This window comes from Labeo rohita, chromosome 12, assembly GCF_022985175.1.
Source record: "Labeo rohita strain BAU-BD-2019 chromosome 12, IGBB_LRoh.1.0, whole genome shotgun sequence".
Lineage (NCBI taxonomy): Eukaryota > Metazoa > Chordata > Actinopteri > Cypriniformes > Cyprinidae > Labeo > Labeo rohita.
The window spans coordinates 10,470,329-10,491,445 of record NC_066880.1 but is presented as its reverse complement, the minus strand read 5'-3'; the positions used below and the strand labels follow the sequence as shown (position 1 = coordinate 10,491,445).

Here is a 21,117-nt window from a genome sequence, read left to right as displayed (position 1 = left end):
ATCCTTTTGTCAATAGTGACTGCCCAGACAATTAATATTAAAATATAAAAATCAATCATAAAAATATGAATTACACTACCAGTCAAAAGTTTTTGAACAGTTAGATTTTTTTATGTTTTTAAAGAAGTCTCTTCAGTTCACAAAGCCTGTGCTTATTTGATCCAAAGTACAGCAAAACAGTTTTTTTTTTACTATTTAAAATTACTGTTTTCTATTTGAATAAATTTTAAAATGAAGTTTATTCCTGTGATTTCACAGCTGATTTTTAGCATCATTACTCCAGTCACATGATCCTTCAGAAATCATTCTAATATTCTGATAATAATAATAATAATAATAATAATAAAATGTTTCTTGAACAGCAAATCAGCATATTAGAATGATTTCTGATCATGTGACACTGAAGACTGGAGTGATGATGTGATAATATTTTAAATAGTAAAAATATTTCACAATATTACTGCTTTTGCTGTGTTTTGAATCAAATATACGCTTGGTGAGTAGAAGAGAATTCTTAAAAAAACATAAAAATTCCCACTGTTTAGAAACTTTTGACTGGTAGTGTATGTGTGTAAAATTAGGATTGCTTAAACAAAGAAAAAAAATACATAAACCATTTAAAATTTTATTTTGTGAAAATATTTCCCCCTCCAAAAAAGTCATTTTCAATATAAATGCAATTTTTTACAGTTTTATTTATTTATTAATTTATTTTTATGTGCATTAGCTGTAAATTTGTCAAATTTTGCAAAAGCAAGAAGTGTACACATTTTTTCTAAATCTTTTGTAAATTGCTGGTAATGAAATTAGCCTTAGAGAGAATATATATAGATATATATATATATATATATATATATATATATATTTAAATGTTAATGTTCTAAAATGCTATTTTCTAAACACAATAAATAATTTAAAATGTGGTAGATATAGCAAACTGACTTCCATAAAAATGACAAAAAATAAAATAGAACTCTCCTGTGCTACATGTATGTCCACTATTGTTAGAGAACAAATTGTTGTGAAAAGTGTGTTTTAGTTTATTTTCTAAAATTCTACACGCCAAGAGTGCCCATGAACAAACCCTCACAATCTTTCGTTAAAATGTTAGCCTATATCATTTTTAAAATCTATTTAAAAAATCACATATACAGTAAGATATCAATAAAACAAACCATTTGCTTTCAGGCTGCCTTTAAATGACGTCACTACAAACCAGTAAAAAAAAAAACGTTATCCGTTTGTGATTTCATTGCATAATTTCCTTCATTTTAAAACGCTGCGGAGTCAGCGGACACGTAATGCCTTATGTTACAGCTTTAGTAGGAATTTCCTTCAGGCATGTTGAAGGCAGCCCTGCGCTCGGGCTTGGTGTCAGCAGAGGGTGGTGTGTTGATGTTGATGTCAGCATGGAGGGAGTTGAGGATCTGCCTGCTGGGGCTTCCATTGGGATGACAGCTGATCCCGCCGTGGCGTAGATGACCATCGGGATCGGATCAACTGCAACGTGTGAGCCAACTAATGACAGGCGGGAGAAACGCCTGTTGCCCTCATCAGATGTTTGATTTCTAAGCAACGATACAAAGTTAATGGCAGAAAGGAAACGCACACGAGCATCCACTGGATAGCGAAAGTTTCCTTGCTGTTGGCTTTTAGTTGAGCCTTTTTACAAAAGCGGTCTAATCGTATTGAGGGCATTTGCGGTCACACAGGTAAGAGAAATCTTATATTTAATCCTGTATTAAGCGTAGTCTTGTAGTGGTTTTAACTGTAGCCTCGGTTACATCCATGTCCTTGTGTTATACATGGAATGTTCTGTTTGAATGTTTCACTCGTGTTTCTTTGCATAAATAACTGTGCTGAGGGATTTTCGTGGCATATATTTGTCCAACATCGACTAACATACTCATCTGTTTACTTTCTTGTTTTAAAAAACACGATTATCCACTATTGCTGTGGATTTCGATTCTTTTTAGTGATTCGAATCTTTTGAATTGATTCGTTCTGTAGCTCTTTCAACAGGTTAGACTGTTACAGTATGTGTCAGAGAGCCTGCATCCCAATGTGCATACTATCCATCCTAAATTCTAAGCTGTAGTAGTAATTTTCAATACTATTTAGGGCAGATAGGGTGGATAGTATGCACATTGGGATGCAGGGAGTCTTATTTGTGAGTTAAAAATGAGTCACTGAATGAAGTTCGACCGATTCGTTAAAAGTCAACAGTGATCAAAAAACTGAGCGTGATAAGCAAAACATTGTGTGGAGGAGATGTATTGGTTCAGGCGTTCTGTTCAGTGAACTAAATTTTAAACACACAAAAAGAAAAACGTAAACCAGCATATGTTTTGCTGGTCTAATCTGGTTTAAAATGTTCTCTCAGCCTGGCCAGGCTGAAGGTAAACTGGTTTCATGGGTCTGACTGGTTGACGACCCAGTTTCCTGACCAGCTAAAATAGCTAAAATCAGCAAACAGACCAACTGGATCAAGCTTGGAGACCTAAGCAGGGTTAGTTGTGCTTACATTTGCAAAAGCATGGATCATTTATTCAAATGACTGACTCAAATAGTGACTCTGTGGCAACTATGGTAATCCACAAATATCCGTATCAATCAAGCTGAACAGTAAAAACACTGGTTTTAAAGGACCACAAGCCAGTTTAAACAGCATGTAGGTTTCTTGTCACCTGTCAGATGGCAACTGTTGTCAGTTGTCTCTTGCTGCGGGAGCAATAGCGTCTGTCAGACTTTGTGACACTATTCATTCACCGAAATCAAACTATGTGTGCTATTCATCAGCACAGAATACACTTGTATAGGTGTTGGCCAGCGTATTTACCCAAAGCGTGCTGTATTTACCCAAAGATTAGCGGAACACTCTTATTTGTATGTTTTGTAATCCGACGTATTCAAACGTTGTGTTGTTTGACATTCAGTCCTCACTGAAACAGTTAGCACCTGTGAAACCGGTTTAGGCCTATTTTCTTTAGAGCTTTCAGTAGACGTTGATATCCTGATGTTAAAAATATGCACTAACCTGACAAACCAGGCTGCCAAACTGATGTAAAAAGTTTGTGTATAGAGTAATTATGTTGATTCATCATCACCAGCATCATCAGATACAAAAATATATACAGGTACAGGTATATTATGAAAATGCTCCATCAGTGTGTATGTCTTGTGTAGAAAAAACGTGTAGAGACTACGTTCCTTTTTGCACGTGGAGGGTTTGAATTATTAATCTAGTCAGCAGTAGTGCTCCCTGTCCATGCTTGTTATTCGAGCCTTGTTATGTTGATATTATAAGAAGTGGCTTGTAACTAAAACATGACAGCTAATGCATTGATGCACGGCTACTGTTCTGCAAAACATCACCTGCCTCTCAAAATTATTTTTGTGATTTTACACAGGCTGCTGTTGACCTGTATTTGACCCAATTTGATTCGCTGTAGAGTGCAGGTTATTTTAAGTATTTTCATGTAGAGACTTCACTCCAATGTAGTCCAGAGAAAAGAAAGTTGGGAACATTCTTGGCATTCTTTTCTAGCCACAACTGACGTTGGAAAATGACATCTTAAATCATCAGGGAAAAGAGATTTGGCATTGTTTGTATGACGGAGAGAGCGTTATTGTCTCCTGAGACTCCTTGACTCAACAGTAAGCTTATATTGCAGCTTTCAGCCCGTGTACTGTAGTTGATATCAGTTTGTTTTGTCATGTGCACCATTTAGATTTAGTGAATACTAGTAATGGTGCAACAACTGATGGCTGCCATTTGTCTAGAACACCAGCTGTGTTCTTAGGACCTTGTGTTGCTCGTATTGCACATGACCTCCTCTCTTTGACTCAAAGTAAAATTGAACTTGTCAGATTAGAATCCAGAATGGAGGTCATGTGGAGCCAAGTCATGTGACTCTGCTAGATACGTGCTAATTGCAATGCCACGCTATAGGTGATACAAGGCAAGCACGGTTGAAATGAATCTGAGATGTATCTGACGATGTCCATTGTTTTGTAGTCCTTGCTTTTTGGTTTTTAAGAAAACAATGAGTTTGGCCTGTGGTGAATGATCTTCTTTTGTGTTTGTAAGAGCCAAATTGTAGTTTGTATCACTGTTCTATCCATAGCCAGCTTCACATGAATCTAAATGACACCTCTCTCAATGAGTCAGTGCTAACATATGACTTTGTGTAGTCTAAATGACAAAGTAAGTCAAAACAGTATTATGTGTGGTATATTGTATAGTTCTGTATTTTTGTCTCTGTGGAGTAGTTTTTCTAAATGAAATTGCATGATTCACTCATGATTGACAATGATTTTCCAGTTACAAATTTTGATGATACGCATGCATCATTTTTGGAAATTGTGAATCATTTGTTTTGGTCATTAATGGGTTTAAAATGATTCAATAAGGTTTTATTCAATATTTAAAAAATATTTCCACAAAAAATAATGCATAGTGTTTGTGCCCTCACAGTTCTCAAAAATATTATATTATGGTTTATGGAATACTCAATAATCAGAATCAAATTGAGTTAAATTTCATTGCAAATAGAAACAAATAATTCTGAATTTGCAAAATTGTTCTTGAATTTAGTTGCAAACCTAAGAACTGTGAATAGAATTGAATCAAAATAAATTCCACTGTGAGTCGAATCCAATATATATTATTATTTCTTGAAAAAGAAATAATAAAAAGTAATTTTTGTATCAAATCAAAAACCTATCAAATGGAATTTCATTGCAAATAGAATCAAATAATTCAGAATTTGTAAAATTATTCTTGAATCCAATCGAAAACCTATGAAGTATGAATAGAATTGAATTAAAATAAATTCCATTGTTAGTTAAATCAAATTTGAATTGAATCAAAAACCTGTGAATTGTAATTTGACTTAAGTCCAATCAGGAAATAAAAATAATTAATAAATAATTCTTGAATCATATCATAAATCTATCAAATTTAATTTCAGTGCGAATAGAATCAATATTTGAATTTGCTAAATCATTCTTGAATCATTTGAATACCTATGAATTGCATATAGAATTAAATGAATATAAATTCCATTATTAGTTAAATCAAATTGATTTAGTCAAATAAAAAACCTGTGATGTGTTATTTGAGTTAAATCCAATTTAATCGCAAAATAGAAATAATAATTAATAAATAATTCTTGAATCAAATCAAAAACCTATCGAATTGAATTTCATTGCAAATAGAATCAATTTATTCTGAATTTGTAAAATAATTCTTGAATCCAGTCAAAAACCTATGAATTGTGAATTGAACTGAAACAAAATAAATTCCATTGTGAGTCGAATAAAATTGTTTTTGAATTGAATTAAAAACCTGTGAATTGTAATTTGAATTAAATCTAATCTAACTGGAAAATAGAAATAATAATAAATAATTCTTGAATCAAATAAAAATGTATCGAATTGAATTTCATTGCAAATAAAGTCATAATTCTGAATTTGCAAAATCGTCCTTGAATCCAATAGAAAACCTATAAATCGTGATTAGAATTTAATCAAAATAAATTCCATTGTTAGGTGAATCAAATTGATTTTGAATCAAACCAAAAACCTTTATATTGTAATTTGAATTAAATCCAATCTAATCAGGAGATTGAAATAATAATTAGTAATTAACTTTTGAATCACATCAAAAACCTATTGAATTAAATTCAATTTTATTACAGATAGAATCAAATAATTCTAAATTTGCAAAATCGTTCTTGAATCCAGTTGCAAACCTATGAATCGTGATTAGAATTGAAGCAAAATAAATTCTATTGTGAGTTGAATCAAATCAAAAACCTCTGATTGTGATTTGAATGAAATACAGTCTAATCAGGAAATAGAAATATAATAGTTGAATTAGTAATAGTTGAACTGGATTGATTTTGAATCAAATCAAAAACCTGTGAATTGTAAGTTTTTCTAAAAATAGAAATAATAATTAATAAATAAATATTTAATCGAATCAAAAACTTATGAATTGTGAATCAAATTGGATCCAATCCAATAGAATTGTTCCCTGTTTGCAAAACCATTCTTGAATCGAAAGCCTGTGAATCAAGCTGATTAGCTGTTTACCCAAAGATTCACACACGTAGGGCCAACTAAATGTCTTGTAAATGTTTTTTTTTTTTTTTCTGTTAAGTCAAGACCCTAGTCAACATGTAAAGTAATACTAACCTGTTTCAGATCCTTATTTCACTAATGCAAATACGTTACTCTGAACTTCATAAATGGTAACAGGAACCGTCGCTGTCAAAAACGGCTTCCTGGTGGTATTTTAGGTGTTTTACATTCTCTCAAAAGATTTATTGAGATAAATGTTTGATAGTTCTTTTTCTTGAATGTTCTATGGAAAAAACATTCCTCTTTGCAAATTATTTGAGCTTCTTTAAGCCTCAGTGGTGGGCCGTAGTCCAGTAGCCTCATTAGATGCTCTGTAGGAGATTGTTTTCTGCATAGCCTGTAAATAAAGAACAGCCTCTCAAGGTTGTGTTTGTGGGGGGGGAGGTGTGTCTGAGAGAATGTGACATTTCAGAAAGTCCCTGTTCACACAGGCCTGCGAACCTCTTGGTCTCCACAGTAACCGTGTCCGTCTGGACTGTGCTTCTCAAGACACAATGTTTGCGCAGGGAAAGTTCCCCAAGCGTGGTCTCTTGTGAGCCTTGGATTTCCCTATAAAACTCCACTTGGACCTGCCAAATATACACCTCCCATCCTCGTTTTTGAGACGTCAGGCTAGAAACATGGCACCTAGAGAAAGCGATGGAATGAGGAAGTTTGGGTGCTCTAAGAAGTGAAGTAAGAGTTGGACAAGAATGTTCAGAGAAAGAGAGCTTTAGCTCTGCTGTCTTAAATTACTGAGAAACAATGCAGAAGCATTGAGAAACAGAAGTTAGAACGTGTAAATGACGTGAATATTGCTAAAGGGGCAGTACTTACAAAAATGAAGCTTCTCTTATGATTTGTTCACTCTTATGTCATTTTCAACTCTGCTGGTTGTTTTCTCTACCACATTAAATGGGAACTGAAGCTTTCAGATTTCAAAAATGGACTATAAATATATCGTAAAATTGTCCATGTGACTTCGTGCTAGGATGTGTGCTATATTTGCTATATATAATTTGTCTGTTTCTCACACAAACTATTTTATGACTTCAGAAGAACGTACAGTACGGGAGTCTTATGGACCAACTTTATGATATTTTCATGGTGCTTATGTGTCCTTTTTATGCTTGAAAGTAGGGCTGTCGCTAACAATTATCTTGGTAATCGAGTAATTGGTCGATTATTCTGACGACTAATCGAGTACTTGATAATTATAATTTTTTGCGGTAATAAAAAAGAGTGAACTATAGACTTTAAAAAGACTTAAATACAAATATAAAAGCAATGTGGCAATAATAATTACAGGGCTCAACGCTAAGGATTTTTTCTACTGGCCCGGTTGGGTGAGTGGTTCAAATTTTTACTTGCCCGGTCAAAATTTTCACTGGCCCTACCACAAAAAACTTAAATAGTTGCTGTTATCATTGTTTTTGACTGTTATCTTTTATTTTAATAAATAAGCTTATATGACACCAAAAGTTTACATACCAGATAAAATTGTACAATTCTCAATTCCAATTTCGATACCACACCTCAACCTACTAACCTACTAGCGTCACTGGCCTCTGTTAACGGATGTCTAAAGAGTTCGTAATATTTCCGCACACATGACATTTTGAAAGAAGATTGCATGAAGTTTGTGTGCAAGCCTGGAATAAGAGGTTGAAATATGTTCGGTCTCTCTGTGATCGCTTAAAATTTTAAATTATTAAGGTTAAAAAACACGTGAAAATGATAAACTTTTGTGATGACATGGCAGTGGCCCCAACTCATTATTGTCGAGCCCTGAATTAGTTCAGATAAAGTATAAAAAGCAAGTAATAATGTAGTTATTGAACAAAACTTAAAATGCATAATGTATTATAAATAGAACTAATGTACATTTGCACCAAACAGATGGACCGAGACTGCTAAAAAGATGGGTCTCGGTCCGCTTCCCAACGAACTCTGGTGCAGTTCGAATACTATGAACACGACACTGTCCAAATACTTCTAAACAAACCCAAAACAGGAAGTAATGACAAGATGCAAAGCCACGCAACATGATTTCACTTAGGGAACAAAATGAGCAGAGGGAGTTTTGTGAGTTTGCAGGTGGTGGAAATAAAATTATATACATACAGTCTGGTTGTGGACGTATTACTATGCCTTTAGGTTCGGTATCTTTAGGTTCGCTGTCAAAAATGCCAGTGTGAATCATTTTCCTTTTTGGTCTGGACCAAATGAAACACAGAACCGAACTACAAGTGTGAACACACCCTGAATTAGAGAATAGAATCATGTAGAACTGAAGGGTTGAAAATATCTTTGCCTTGAATGTGTTTTCTTACATTGCATCTTGAGTGCAAAATAAGGGGTTATCCTGCCAAGAATAGGAGGACACGTCTGATTTCCCCATCACTTTGTTTATCAGTTTTGGGTTGGATCATGCTTTTTTTGTTTCATTTTTAACTACTGAGAAAGCATTCAATGTTGGATTCATTAAACATTTGCATGATAATCTCTAAAGCTCATTTGAATTTGTTCTTGATCATTAGATGTGATGTTATGGCGTCTCGCAGGCCTTGCAAACCACTTTTAGGAGGTACCGTTATACAGAAACTCTTTCTCTTAAGTACTTGACTGACTTGGAGTTTCAAATACAGCCCACATCCTGTAATAGAAATCCTCTTTCACTGGAGTTGCTTTAGCCTTATTGCTCTTGTGTGACATTATTACTTCCCAAAGCATGATCTGTTCAAAATCTACTGCAGTTTCTCCCATGCTGAGACAGGAGCCACATCAGTGTGAGCTCATCTAGAACGATCCTCATTTAGGGCTGTTTTGAAACGAATGCATTTAAATGGATGCAACACTCACGTGCCTGACTGTGGGCACATACAATGTCAATGGTGTAAACACCCAACAGTAATATCAAAAGCAGCAGAACCGTGCCACAATATGGAAGCTTCCAGTCCTGAATGTGTTGCAATAGCACAGAGGGGCAGGGAGTAACCCACCTCTCCGCATATTCAAACCCCCCCTCCCATTGTTGGCATGAAACCGGACCTGTTCAATAAATAAAAGCAGACGGTCAGCAGATCGGGTTCCAGAGAGGGAACACTGCAGGAGAATCGGAAAAAGAGGAAAGGGATCGTTAGAGTTTTTAAGGGAGTGTCTTGGATCAGGAGAGGGATGAGGAAGACGGATGACGTGCGGCCAAGGAAAGGATGTTTTCACTTAGGCTCCAACCAGGGTTGGATCACAGCTACTCATGACAGCGAATCATACAGAAAGAGAAAGGACAGAGGGAGTTGTACGTGCTTTAGAAGAGTTTGGAAAGGAATGATAGATTTGTACACTTAAAATGTTTATTCCTGTGTGCGAGGGCAAAGACAGATGTGTGGGTGGGCTTTAGCCCTGGCTTGACGTCACGTAACAGGTTTCCAGCACGTAATTTTTTCACAATGAAAGTGAAAATGCTGTGTTACGAAATCAATTTAGACTTTTTTTTTTCAGAATTACATGATACAAACTCACAATTGCAAGAAATAAAGTCAGAATTGCAAGATACAAACTCGCAATTCGAACTTTTTTTCCTCACAAATGCACGTTTATGTCTGGCAGTTCTGACTTTTTTCTCGTAATTCTGACTTTTTTTCTCAGAATTGAGATATAAACTTGGAATTGCGAGTTATGAAGTTAGAATTGCGATATATAAACTCACAATTCTGACTTTTTCTCAAAAATGCAAATTTATATTATATTTATATTTTGTGAAAATGCTGTGTTACGAAATCACAGTCAGAATGTATTTGATGTTTAAAGTCAACAGGAAACGAAAATTGACCCTATTTACTTTTTAAATATGCTTTCCTTGTTTTCATATGACGATTCATCATTCCAAGTTAATCAGAGGTAGGGTTTCCTAAACTGGAGTTTGCAAACCCTTGTGGGTTCAAGAGGGAACTTTGGAAGCCTGTTTCTGCTGCTGAATAAAAATAAAAAAAAGGTTATTGCAACTTTTCATCATACAGTTATGAATTTTTTCCTCAGAATTGCATGATACAAACTCACAATTCTGACTTTTTTTCTTAGAATTGAGATATAAACTCGCAATTGCGAGTTATAAAGTCAGAATTGCCAGATATAAACAATTTTGACTTTTTTTTTCAGAATTGCATGATACAAACTCGCAATTCAAACTTTTTTTCCTCACAAATGCATGTTTATATCTGGCAATTCTGACAGATATTTTTCGCAATTCAAACTTTTTTTCCTCACAAATGCATGTTTATATCTGGCAATTCTGACTTTTTTCTTACAACTCTGACTTTTTTTTGAGATATAGAACTCGGAATTGCGAATTATAAAGTCAGAATTGCCAGATATAAACAATTGTGACTTTTTTTTTCAGAATTGTATGATACAAACTCGCAATTCAAACTTTTTTTCCTCACAAATGCACGTTTATATCTGGCAATTCTGACTTTTTTCTTGCAATTCTGACTTTTTTTCTCAGAATGGAGATATAAACTCGGAATTGTGAGTTATAAAGTCAGAATAGTGAGATATAAACATTTCTGACTTTTTTCTTTAGAATTGCATGATACAAACTCGCAACTGCAAGAAATAAAGTCAGAATTGCAGTATACAAACTCACAATTCGAACTTTTTTCCCTCACAAATGCACGTTTATATCTGGCAAATCTGATGTTTTTCTTGCAATTCTGACTTTTTTTTCTCAGAATTGAGGTATAAAACTCGGAATTGCAAGTTATAAAGTCAGAATTGCCAGATATAAACAATTTAGACTTTTTTTTTTTCAGAATTACATGATACAAACTCACAATTGCAAGAAATAAAGTCAGAATTGCAAGATACAAACTCGCAATTCGAACTTTTTTTCCTCACAAATGCACGTTTATGTCTGGCAGTTCTGACTTTTTTCTCGTAATTCTGACTTTTTTTCTCAGAATTGAGATATAAACTTGGAATTGCGAGTTATAAAGTTAGAATTGCGATATATAAACTCACAATTCTGACTTTTTCTCAAAAATGCAAATTTATATTTTGACTTTTTATAGCAATTCTGACTTTTTTCCTCAGAATTGCATGATATAAACTCACAATTCTGACTTTTCCTCAATTGCGTGATATAAACTCACAATTGTGAGAAATGAAGTCAGAATTGCATGATATAAACTCGCAGTTGCAAGTCGTAAAGTCCAGAATTGCGAGGCATAAACTCGCAATTTTGGCCTTTTCTCGCAAATGCGAATTTATATCTGCCAATTCTGCCTTTTTGTCCTTGCAGTTCTTTCCTTAAACGTTTTTCTCAGAATTAAGATATAAACTTGCAATTGTGAGTTATGAAGTTCAGTTTTGAGGGAAAAAAAGACTGATATTTCCACAGAATTGTGCAGTTCTTGCAAAAAGTCACAGTTCTGACTTTATAACTCGCAATTGTGAGTTTATTTCATGCAATTCGAGAAAAATTGTTAGATAAAGTCACAATTACCTTTTTTTTAAATTCAGAAATGGCAGTTATTTAAATCATGAAAATGCAAAATTAAAATAAATAATTCTGATATGAAACAATGAAAATAAAACATTCAATATTTTAAAGTAAGTAAAACATTAATTATTTTTATAGATTAAATATTTTATATATTACCTGCATGTCATGTGACCATTACCTGTCATCAGAGAATGTGTTTCAATCATTAATATATGAAATAAATTTCAGGAGGTATTTTAAGTAAATATTTTAGGTCAAAGCTGTTTGCTAACAAAAAACTTTTTTTTCCTGAAGGATATAAAAGTCTTCAGAATCTTAAATTAAACAAAATCTCTTAAATAACTTTATTTTTCAACTGATGTCATCAAGACCTCCTATTTTTCAACATCTGCACTCTAACACTTCAGAAACAAAAAAATCAAGTCCGGACTGACATTTTTTCTGCCTTTACATTTGCATTGATTTATTTAGCTGTCTTTATTCAAAGCGAAAAACAAATGAGGTACATCGTTCATTTGTAATGTTCATGGTAAATAAGTTTTTTCATTGAATATCCGGTTTCAGTCTAAAAAAACCCTTAAAATCTTAGTATGAAAGTAAAACTCTTGTTGTGGTCACAGCTGGCTAGGAGAAAAAGAGGTTTTCTGCCAACGATTTATACCTAAGTCAGTTTATTCAGAGATGAGCAGAGAAGAGAAATACATTGTATTAAAGTTAGTGTGATCTAGTGTTAAGGCGGCCTCACTAGTACAAATACACGTGACCTCCACAAACATAGATAAACAACAACTATATTACGTCACATTAATCCTCAATACTGAATCTTTCGTCTGATGCACAGTTGCTTCTTTGTCTTAATGCCAGCTGTTTGCGTGTGTGTGTGAGAGAAACTGTGTGACCCCTTTGAAAGACTGCAGAGTGAGTGTTTACAAAGCTGTCTGTCGTTATACCACCACTGTCAATCCAGTGCCAGGTGTCTCATTCACACACAAATACAGAGACCCTCTCTTTCTTTCACTAGTTTGCTTTGTTCATTCATAGTTATTTATTAGCTTGGGATTTGCTCATCGTTTCTGTTTCATGTTCTCAATGGCCTTAAAATTCAAATGAACTTTTTCTAGCATTGACGTTTGATTGTGTGATCAAAACAATTTCAGCATTCATTCAGCAGGGCATGATTTCATATTATTCATGGTTTTTGAATTAGAATTGTATTGTATATTTAATTCTGCATACTCATTTACTGTTTTTACTTTTAGATCAACTTTGACGACATTTGATATCACTTTTAAATACAATCTTGAACAAAACATCCATTTTTATACTGTTATAATGTTGTGATGTTTTAATTAAAATATTCTTGAATTTTAATATTGGCCATTTCTTTGAAAAATCAGGGCTTGTTGTTCTAATCTGGCCAAGGCAGAGAAATACTGATCGAAGATTTTTGTCTGCCTTACTGCTCAAATATTAGTTGTGTTGTAGAAGAGAATGCATGTAAGTGTTCAGCCTGTAGCCAAGATAAACATGCAATGATTGAGTAAGTGTTATTGGATTCAGCTGAATTCTGTTGAACAGATTTTCTTTGGAATTGTTGGACAACAAATGAACTCAAGTATTGAAGTTTAGGGCCTATTAAAATGTTGATGAGCAGACTTGTTGTTTCTTTCATAATTCAGTGCAAGCTTTTGTTTAGTTGTTTGTGTTTGAGGTTTGTGCCAGCAGAAACCTTGCTTTCGTCTCCTACCTGGTCAACAAGTGATCTTTACTAGAGTACTAATCTGGCTTATAGTGAACTCGTCACCTCCCAGCAGGACCATATGTCTGCTTGTTTCTGTGTTGCTGAATGCTCTGTGTGACAGTGGCACATGAGGGAGAGTGTCCTTCAGTCATGACTTTTGGTCACAGGAAAAATATCCAGGCATTGTTTAAACAAGTACAGATAAATCTGTAATAAAAGGTTGTTTTCTTGCGCACAAGAAACAGTTAAAATATTAAATTTTTAACCAAATGTGAAATTGTAAATGTTAAATGCATATTGCAGTAGATATGTTATCTTTTTCATTAAAGGGATAGTTCATCCAAAAATGAAAATTTTGTCATTAATTACTCATGTCGTTCCAAACCTGTAGGACATTAGTTTATACTCAGAACACGAATTAAGATATTTTTGATGAAATCTGAGAGCATTCTCACCCTGCATAGACAGCAACGCAACTGACACGTTCAAGACCCAGAAAGGTAGTAAGGACATTGATAAAATAGTCCATGTGACACCAGTGGTTCAACCGTAATGCTGTGAAGCTACAAGAATACTCTTTGTGCACAAAGAAAACAAAAATGATGACTTTATTTAACAATTTCTTCTCTTCTGTCTATGTCAGAATGCCGGCTACTATGTCAGTAGCATTACTCGCATGCGTTTTTAGTACTCTTGTGAACGAGTGTCGATGAGAGATGAACTAATCAATTTTTTTTCCGGCTCACACTGCATTGGTTAAGCTTATGTGGCTGTCACGTGATGAATGAACGACTCAAATCCGAAAACTTGACAGATAAGAGGTGAGTTGAGCTAATCATAGACTAAGATCCAGGTAAACAATGAATTAATCTTTTTTGTTTCTTATAGCATAATAGTTTTGTCTTGTTTGTAGTGTGATCAAAGTTTGTGTAAGCAGTAGATGTGTCAGGGAAGTAACACGTAATATTTTAATTATATTTTTCTAAAATGAACGAAATGATTCGAAAAAAGGTTTGTTCATTGTGCTGAACGAGACTTAAAGGTCCGAGTCGGTAAAATGATCCGAACTTCCCATCACTTCTACGAATCACGTCTAAGTTCATCGTCTGTGTTCTCCGGCTCAAAAAGGTAGAGTATGGTGAAAAACTCTATCTCATTTTCTCCTACAACTTCAGAATTGTCCGACATCGTTGTACCTTTTTATTTGTAAACAGCATTTGACTTACTTGCACTTTCTTAGTCTTTGCGCCTTCGCTTTGTAAACACTGGGTCTGTAGTTCTTCCTATGTTCCTCATGACCTTTTGACATGATTCAATAGTACATAGCGTCATGAACGTGCATCCCAAAGCTTGTGCTACATGAGTTTTGTGCTTAAAAAGTATACAAATATTTATTTTCCGAAAAAAAAAAAAACCTTCTTCCTCGGCTGGGATCATTTAGAACACTTTAAAGCTGCATTTTAAACTACATTTTGGAAGTTCAAAATCGTGGCACCAATGAAGTCCATTATATGGAGAAATATCCTGAAATGCTTTCCTCAAAAACCATAATTTCTTCACGATTGAAGACAGAAAGGCATGAACATCTTGGATGACAAGGGAGTGAGTAAATTATTTGTGAATTGTTGTTCTGGAAGTGGAGTTCTCCATTAATCGTGACTTAGACTGTGGGTCTTGTTTCTGCATGAATTCCTAAATAAGGGTGGGATGACATAAGTATGAAGTTCTGCTTCAACCTGCCTGATTTATCACTAGTTAGCACTGCAAAGAATGTTGAAAAAGTCAGTTGAGTTAAAAAAACAGGCTATCTCCCCTTTTCTTAGGATATTTGGGAGCATTCTAGATTGCCTGTTAGTTATTAAAGTGTTGAACAAGGAATAACAATTTGCTAAATATGTTATTTGCTATTACCACATTCCACCTCATCTGTACACACACCACCCGTCTGTGTCAGAGGAACTGAGTCAGACTATCTGGTAGAAAACAAGAAGCAACAAATCTGAATTTAGAAAGCCTTTTCAAGTATTTTTTGCATATATACATACAAATACACAATTGTATTATAATTCTAAAATTATAGTGAAATAATAAATTATATAAAATTCTAATTGATATGTATTGTAAGACAATATTTTATTATACAGCTGAAGTCAAAAGTTTACATACACCTTTGCAGAATCTGCAAAATGTTAATTATTTTACCAAAATAAGAGGGATCATACAAAATGCATGTTATTTTTTATTTAGTACTGACCTGAATAAGATATTTCACATAAAAGTAGTTTACATATAGTCCACAAGAGAAGGTTCAAACACTCACTGATGCTCCAGAAGGAAATACGATGCATTAAGAGCCGGGGGTGAAAACTTTTTGAATTCGAAGATCAGGGTAGATTTAACTTATTTTCTCTTCTGGGAAACATGTCACATCTTCTGTAGCCCCTGAAGGGCAGTACTAAATGGAAAAAAAGAGATATTTAGGCATATTAAGAAAAATGTACACATTTTCATTGTGTTCAAAAGTTTACATCCTTGGCTCTTAATGCATGGTGTTTCCTTCTGAAGCATTAGTGAGTGTTTGAACCTTCTGTATGAGTTGCGTATAAGTCCCTCAGTGTGAAAAGATGGATCTAAAAATCATAAAAATCATTGTTGGAAAGGGTTCAAATACACAAAAATGCTGAAAAACTATGATTTTCTCTTTATGTGAAATATCTTAGGTCAGTACTAAATAAAAAATAACATGCATTTTGTATGATCCCTCTTATTTTGGATAAAATAATTAACATTTTGCAGATTCTTCAAGGTGCATGTAAACTTGGCTTCAACTGTATATTTGCTACTAATTAAAATGATTAAAAATGGAAAATATACAGTTAAAATAGCTTACTTTTAAACGTTTTCATTAAAATGGAAATGTGAAACAGCTGTTTCATGTAAAATCTTGCAGTAATCTTTGTGGATTGTTAAATCTCTTTTTATAGCTGCAGGTAGACTATAAGAACATGCCAGTTCTCTGCCTGATGTTCAGACATGATGACTCACATGAACTCAACTGACTCATCATCTGGAAATATCCAGCTCTCATTGGAATCTTGCACTGGGATCTCTTTTTTTCTTTTTTTTTTTTTCTCCCTCAAAAGATCCTATGAGACTTACTGCTACTCATTCGCTCTTACAGTTTCTGTGGCTTTGCCCTCGTGTCTGAACGTGTTCATGCTGGTTCTTCCTTCATTGACAGCAACTGAGTGGTGCTCAGAGAGTGTGCTGATGACTGGAATCCATTTCTGAGTCAACAAGTCTATAATTTTCCATTGTTTCAGAGGGAGTTGATCAGAACAGCAGAACAGGACATAGAGAAGAATGCAAAATGCCTGAAATCATTTTACCCAATTAGTGTTCTGGTTTCATTTATTTCCCCTTGTGAAAGCAACAAATACTCTGAATCTTTTAGAGAAACAATGTGGCTAACAGTTTTTAGCTGATTATAATGGCTATTTAAATACCTTCAGTGATGCTAAGGGGATATTTAAGGTTCACCCTCATTCGTGAGGCTTAAAGCTTTAAAACTCCCTCATATTCTTGAGTTACGTCAGTGCATTCTTTATATAACTGACACACACTGGCAGGATCCAAAATCAAAAGCAGCTGTCTCTCTTTCCAGTCCATCAGTTACTTAATAGACAGAATTTTAGTATGAAGGCACCTTTTAAGGTTTTAGACAGCCTTCTGTACACAATAACATTATGCCACAAGGTCATTTAATGAACTTGAGAGAGCCAGGCATTTAATAATTGATTAATAATTGATTTAATTCACCACTTACATATGAAGATGATAAAAATAATCTGATATCCAGTGTGGTAGTAATATATCATGATCACATGAGCTTAGATTTTTTTTTTTTTTTTTTAATTAACGTATTGTTGATTTTGGGTATTTAATTGTGTGCTCGTTTCTTGCATTTTTATATTGAGATTATCTTTGCTCCCATCTAATATTGAAGTTAACATTTAACCTAATCTAAACAGTAATGATTTATTGATGCTATTAAAGCAAATTAGGGCTGCACGATTAATCGCACGATGTCGTGAGGCGCGTTTAGTCAATGAAGCCGGTACGTTGATTAGTAGTAAAGCTCCATCACGTGCGTTCAGCTGGAGCGGCAAGTAATACACAGAGCCGTACATCACTGACAAGCTAATGCCAAAATCGCGCTCAAAATCGAATTCGATTTTAAAAAAACATTTTAAAAATTAAATTTAAATTAATACTTTTATTTAGCAAGGATGCTTTAATCAGATAAATGCTGTTCTTTTGCACTTTCTATTTATCAAAAAAACTTGGAAAAAAATACTCCGCTGTTTTTAACATCATAATATATATTTTTTAATAGCAAATCAGAATATTTGAATGATTTGTGAAGGATCACGTGACTGGAGTGATGATGCTAAAATTCAGCTTTGAAATCACAGGAATAAACTACGTTTTAAAATATATTCAAATAGAAAACAGTTATTTTAAATAGTAGAAATATTTTACAATTTTACTGTTTTTGCTGAACTTTGGATCAAATAAATGCAGGCTTGGTGAGCAGAAGAGACTTTTTTTAAAAACAATAAAAATCTTACTGTTCAAAAACTTTTGACTGGTAGTGTGTATATAATTTATTTATTTATTTATTTATTATTATTATTATATATATATATAGAGAGAGAGAGAGAGAGAGAGAGAGAGAAAAGTATAGCCATTGGCACATTAATGTGGACCTGACAGAGTGCAAGAGAAAAAGGTGTCTATGTTGTTGCCTGACTAAAAAGTTTTTTTTTTTTTTTTTTTCTCACCCTCAAATTCTTTGCAGATGTACATGAGTGGATTTCACCTCTTCGACTCTAAACATCATGAATGCTCTCTCTGCCACAGGGGAAAAGCGGTGGTGTTGGTTAAGACTAGGCTTTTGTATTGGATTTTGAGTTTCCTCAAGGCTGCAGTACTTTGTATTTTGCTTTCTACATCTTTTATCACACAAGCCTCACTCAACCACAGTCATCTGTAAGCAACAAAGTCAAAATGTCACTTTCAGACACAGTCTTTCACCTGGCAACTACACAAGTCCTGCTGTGACCTCGTCACCTTTCAGTCGGGTCACCTGTTACCCCTCACCCCGACACTCGGGAGGTCCCGAGAGAGACACACACTCGCCTCTCACACACACACAGCAGACAGAGAGTTCTTTGAGCTTCTGAAACATGTGCGTTTCAGCTCTCGTTTCCTCTCTTTATATTTCTCTGTCTCTCGTATTCACACTCACACAGTGGTACTTAATCCTCCATTGAGTTGAGATTGGCTTCATTAGTGTGCTGGATCAATCTCTATTTGTTTGTCATGAAGGAGGACTGTGATCTAGCTTCCAATTCTGGCAGAAATGTGTTTTCCTGTAAATATTTTCATATGAGTTCACATTGTTTGAGAGTCACAAAAGCTTGTATACTTAATGCATGCTGAACTTTATGACTCATCATTGTGTATTAACTTTGGACTGCAAATCTCCCGCTCAAGGGCTCCACCCCATTATTGCTCTCATGTGAATGACTTAATGTGTTTTAGAGAGTGTATAAACGCATTTGAACTTGTTGAAGAAATGTCGTCCAAGAGAAAGGTGAAATCAGTCATCCTGTTTCTTCACCATCTACACGCATTTATTTAGCCAGTGTAACTCATATTTATTCATAAAACTGATCTTAATGTTTAATAATACATATATATACTTTGCTTCTGATACTTAATTTAACAAAATAGTCAAAAGTTTTTGATTTGTTTTTTAATATTTTTAAGGTTTTTTTTAAGTCTCTTCTGCTCACCAAGCCTGCATATTTGATCCAAAGTACAGCAAAAAAAAAAAAAGTAAAATTTTGAAATATTTTGACTATTAACAGCTTTCTATTTGAATATATTTCAAAATGTGCTCTATTCCTGTGATCAAAGCTAAATTTTCAGCATCATTATTTTAGTCTTCAGTGTCACGTGATTCTTCAGAAATCATTCTAATATGCTTATTTGCTGTTCAAGAAATTTTATTATTATTATTAGCAGTTTTTAAAACAGGTGAGTACATTTTTTCACGATTATTTAATGAATAGAAAGATCCAAAACTTTGCATTTATCGGAAATAAAAGCTTTTGTAACATTATACACAATACCATTCAAAAGTTTGGGGTCTGTATAATTTTTTGTTTTGTTTTGGAGTAAAAAAGATGGAAATTAATACTTTTTATTTAGTAAGGATTCTTCAAAATTGATCAAAAGACATATGATAAAGACATTTTATAATGTTACAAAAGGATTTTAATTCGGATAAAAACTGTTCTTCTGAACTTTCTATTTAACAGAAACCTGAAAAAATTCTACTCAGCTGTTTTTAACATAATAATGATTGTTTTTGGGCAGCAAACCTGAATATTAGAATGATTTCTGAAGGATCGTGTGACTGGAGTAATGATGCTAAAAATTCAGCTTTGAAATCACCTGAATAAATTACATTTTAAAATATATTCAAATAGAAAACAGTTATTTTAAATAGTAAAAATATTTCTACATTTTTGCTGCACTTTGGATCGAATAAATGCAAGCTTAGTGCTTTCTAAAAACATTAGAAATCTCACTGTTCAAAAACTTTTGACTGGTAGTGTATGTTGCTATAATAGCAAACAACTGGTTCAACTAGATTAACAGGGGGAAAAAAAACTTTACTACAAAAATAAATGGATTGCGTGGGTATTCCCTTGATACTAATAAATGCGGATTCTTGTTTTCCAAACAGCTATTCTGACGTCATTAGGTTTTGAGCTCATCACTTCACAATGTGTAATGAGTGCAGGTCTTCAGGAAAAGGCATCCCGCTGACAAATCCATTGGGGAAACTGTATTAAAAATATGTTTGTTGTGTAGGTGTCATGTTCAATCCATCTCTTTATGCTTGTAATGCACAGGTGATGAGTAAACATGGAGGCTGGATCGGTGGTGCGTGCCGTGTTTGAGTTCCTCCCCAGCGTCTCTGAAGAACTCCCTCTGTTCACTGGAGATGTCATCGAAGTGCTCAGCGTTGTTGATGAATTTTGGCTGCTTGGAATTAAAGATGGAGTCACAGGTAAAGTCGTGAGAGGATTCTCTGTACACGTAAGTGTTCTGTCTGGGATATCGATGTTGATATATTTTCATTCCCTCTGCCTTCAGGCCAGTTTCCAAGCACTTTCGTGGAACCTGTTACAATCCCAAGCACCAAGACAGGAGAGAATCTGTACGTGTGCATCAATGACTTTAACTCTGCAGAGGCTGGAAACCTACCACTAAAAAGAGGTACATACATTTTTCTCTTAGTTATTAAACATGCATGAGTTAATGAGGTAATAATTCATAGAGGGTAGAGGAATGTGCAAAATATATCACTACAAAAGGAAATTACGATAATGTGAATGCTTAATGCACTTTTAAAGGGATCCCTTATTGTGTTTCAAACCTAAATGGCTTTCTTTTTTCCTGTAATAATTCAAAGACATAACAGTATCCCCATAATAATGCACATTTTTGAGGATTGTGAATCTCACTATTGTTTGGTTGTAAGATGTTTGTGTTCCACATAAGCAATAAAATCGTGCAGGTTTGAAACAACATGAGGGTGATCTATAAATTATGCTACATATCTGACGGCTTACCATTAAAAGTTTAGGTAGCTGACTGAGTTAAATCC

General features: G+C 34.1%; 1 protein-coding gene across 2 annotated transcripts in view; it reads left to right on the top strand.

Annotated features, from left to right (window-relative positions):
- The first annotated feature begins 1,341 nt into the window (after window positions 1-1,341).
- dnmbp (dynamin binding protein) overlaps window positions 1,342-21,117 on the top strand; it is a 58,350-nt gene continuing 38,574 nt past the window's right edge. The window contains exons 1-3 of one of the 2 annotated variants that reach the window (XM_051123827.1): window positions 1,342-1,712; window positions 20,360-20,517; window positions 20,604-20,726. In XM_051123827.1, coding sequence (XP_050979784.1) covers window positions 20,373-20,517; window positions 20,604-20,726 — 268 coding nt within the window. In that variant the 5' untranslated portion in view covers window positions 1,342-1,712; window positions 20,360-20,372. The remainder of the gene's footprint in view (window positions 1,713-20,359; window positions 20,518-20,603; window positions 20,727-21,117) is intronic. The other variant, XM_051123826.1, reaches the window with a different exon arrangement.